Genomic DNA, 3,401 nt, shown 5'->3' on the forward strand with positions numbered 1-3,401 from the left:
TGGCACAACAGAGATGAGCTCAACGCTCTTAAAAGAGGTTTCAGTTACGCTCAACACACGTTGTCATCTCTCTATTTTTTCTAAAAGCTTTAATGTTGCTTTTTACGGGCTGTGAACCTAAAACCTTCGGTGTTGTGGGCGGCTAAGATACCACCGATTTTTGGTTGTTATAAGAGTGGTTTTCATGAATCGATTTTAACGATTTTTGATTTGTGACTGTAACTCGTACCCTTGCACTTAGATAAAATGTGCTTCTTTATTTCTTAAAGTAACCCTGTTCTCCTTCAGTAAACCGATATTATAAAATAAGTAATAAATACTTGGCGCGACTTACCTCCAAGGAGATTAAGTCCGAGCTTCTCTTCCAATTTGCGTCGTGCTCCTTATAATTTTTCCCTACACTCTGGCAGAACGGACCTGCATGCTTTATGCCAACTCGCTGATGAATTTTCACTGAAAAGCTTTCGATGGCACAATATACTCGTAGTGTTTGCCAAATCACTACCGAGAGGCGACCCCTATTAGAAAAACTTGTTATACCTTTCATGAACATGAAATGGTATATTAACTTTGGTCCGATGTTTATAACGTTGAGAAATATAGAAGATAGACTCATCATTAAGTATACCGAATTGATCAGGGCTACGAACTGAGTTGATAGAGCCATGTCCGTCTGTCCGTCCGTCCGTCTGTCTGCTTGAACGCAAACTAGTCCTTCAAATTTTGAGATATCTCATGAAATTTGGCACAAGAATGTATTTTTGTGTTATATTAGACATTTGTCAGATCCGGTAGGATCGGACCACTATAACATATAAGTCCCATACAACCGATCGTTCAGATAAGACGATTTTGGTCATTCCTGCCGCAATTTAGAAAGTATAAACGTGAAACTCGGTGATATATATTCTAATATATCCTAGAAGATATCCTGAAAAAATCACTTTGATCGGAGCTATATATAGTTATATCCCATACAACCGATCGTTCAGATAGAAAGATTTTTGGCCATTTCTCCCTTAATTTAGAAAGTATAAACGTGAAACTCGTTGGTATATATTTTAATATATCATAAAAGATTTTCTGAAAAAATCACTTTGATCGAAGCTATATATAGTATATATCGCATACAACCGATCGTTCAGATAGAAAGATTTTTGGCCATTTCTCCCTTAGTTTCCAATATAAAAACGTGAAACTTGATGATATATATTCTTATATATCATAGAAAATTTTCTGCTAAAATCATTTCGATAGGAGCTATATATAATATATATCCCATACAACCGATCGTTCAGATAAGGGGGTTTTTTGCCATTTTTATTTTATATTTATCTTAAAAATCGTTTAGGTATATACATCTGTTCACTATATATTTCCTATCTTATACATCCTATTATTAGGAGATTACGAACGGGATAAGATTATTGTTCAGCCCCATTCATTAAAGGTATGAAGTCTTTGACACAGCCGAAAATAGTCCCGCCCTTACTTGTTTATTATTAAAAACCCATTTTTCTAAATTTATGATGGACTTTGCCCAGGAGTTGAACCCATAAACTTCGGTGTAGTGGGGGAGCATACTTATACCACATCAAACCGATTTACTAGATTACTCAGAGATACTTTCTGTTGTAACGTATCACCTCATTATGGGGCTCATTATGGGATCCACATGCATGTACATCGTGACTCGCCGTTCAAATCAAACTACTTTCGTGTGAATTTTCACAAACACTTTCAACCTGACTCTTGAATCAGAGTCTTTGTGAGAAAAATCTATTACAAGAAATACTCTTAAAAGATCTTAACAAAATAAAAAAAAATTTGTGTTGATTAGGTGGGCCCTGACTATGCCGTCTTCTCTTTTCTACTAATATTTTTTGTTTTGTAAAACATAAATATTGTTTAAAAAAGGTTGCTGGCTTCCTCAGCGAAATGCTTCAATTACTAGAAAAAAATCAACTTAAGCTTACAAAGAGAATTTGTGCGCGTTACTTGGCAAAAGACTCATCTAAAGAACCACCGAAGGAAGCAGAGTCAAAAAAAGAGGAGCCGAAAAAAACTGAATCCAAAGCAAAGGTCACATATAAACAACCAGCAGTAGAAAAGGAAACAAAATGTAAAGAAACCAAACCACCTACGTCCAAAGAAATAGCAGTGGCAACAGCACCACCAGCTAAAAAAGCCCCACTTATGAAGACAGTGCAGGTTTATCGTTGGCAGCCCGGAGAAACACCACGAGTGCAGAATTACCAAATAGACCTAAACCAATGCGGTGTAATGGTGTTGGATGCATTGTTTAAAATCAAAAATGAATTGGATCAAACACTGACTTTTCGACGCTCTTGCCGAGAGGGAATCTGTGGTTCGTGTGCTATGAATATTGACGGTGTTAATACTTTGGCTTGCATATGTAAAATAGATACAAATCTTTCAAGAAAGCTTAAAATATATCCACTTCCGCATATGTATGTTGTACGTGATCTGGTATCAGATTTGGGTCACTTCTATGAACAATACAAGTCCATCGAGCCGTGGTTGCATCGTAAGAATCCGAATAAGAAGTCTAAGGAAACAGCACAGTATTTACAACATGTTGATGATCGTTTGAAATTGGATGGTTTATATGAATGTATTCTTTGTGCTTGTTGCACATCAGCTTGCCCATCGTATTGGTGGAATGGCGATAGATATTTAGGACCAGCTGTCCTAATGCAAGTCTATCGTTGGGTTATAGATTCGCGTGATAACAATACTGAAGAACGTTTGAATCAAATTCGAGATCCATTTAGCATTTATCGTTGTCACACAATTTTGAATTGTACTAGAACCTGCCCGAAAGGTCTGAATCCTGGTTTAGCAATAATTAAGTTAAAACAACTGTTATCTGGTTACAAAAAGCGACCTCAGCCTCTTTTAGATACAGACAAGCTTCAGAAGTAAACAATTGTACTGCATGTTATTTTTAATTATTTTGGGTGTTTAAAACTTTGTATATAAAAATTGAATAAAGACACCCCTTATATTCTATCCACATTAGGGTGGAGCAAATTTTTCAGAACCTTGTACTTTTTAAGAAACGGCTACACTCTTAGAACTTCTGACTTTTTGAGTCCGCTAATTTTTTTAGCCGTGTACTTTTATGTACTGGGTACTTTTTAAAAACTGGATACTGAGGCCGTGGTGTCGTGGAAGCATGGAAACACTTCGAGTATATTTCTGCTATGAAAAGCTTCTTAGTTAAAACTCATATGCCTTTCAGATGTTCTGAGTCAGCGGAAAACATGTAAAATTAGAGGAGCACGACACAAAATAGAAGAGAAGCTCGGCCTAAAATCTCTTCTGAGGTTATACCGCTCTGTATTTATTTTTAATTTTATTTATGTAAATTTGAATAT

General features: G+C 36.1%; 1 protein-coding gene across 1 annotated transcript; it reads left to right on the forward strand.

Moving 5' to 3' along the window:
• The first annotated feature begins 1,938 nt into the window (after positions 1 to 1,938).
• On the forward strand, positions 1,939 to 2,946 carry LOC137248765 (succinate dehydrogenase [ubiquinone] iron-sulfur subunit-like). Its single transcript, XM_067779670.1, has one exon. It carries the CDS (start codon positions 1,939 to 1,941, stop codon positions 2,944 to 2,946), a length of 1,008 nt encoding a protein of 335 aa, XP_067635771.1.
• The last annotated feature ends 455 nt before the right edge of the window (positions 2,947 to 3,401 follow it).

This window comes from Eurosta solidaginis, chromosome 4 (assembly GCF_040869045.1).
Source record: "Eurosta solidaginis isolate ZX-2024a chromosome 4, ASM4086904v1, whole genome shotgun sequence".
In the NCBI taxonomy this organism is placed as follows: domain Eukaryota; kingdom Metazoa; phylum Arthropoda; class Insecta; order Diptera; family Tephritidae; genus Eurosta; species Eurosta solidaginis.

Excerpts from the sequence above, each read along its gene's own strand:
- LOC137248765 (XM_067779670.1), top strand. The coding sequence starts at position 1,939 with ATGCTTCAATTACTAGAAAAAAATCAACTTAAGCTTACAAAGAGAATT.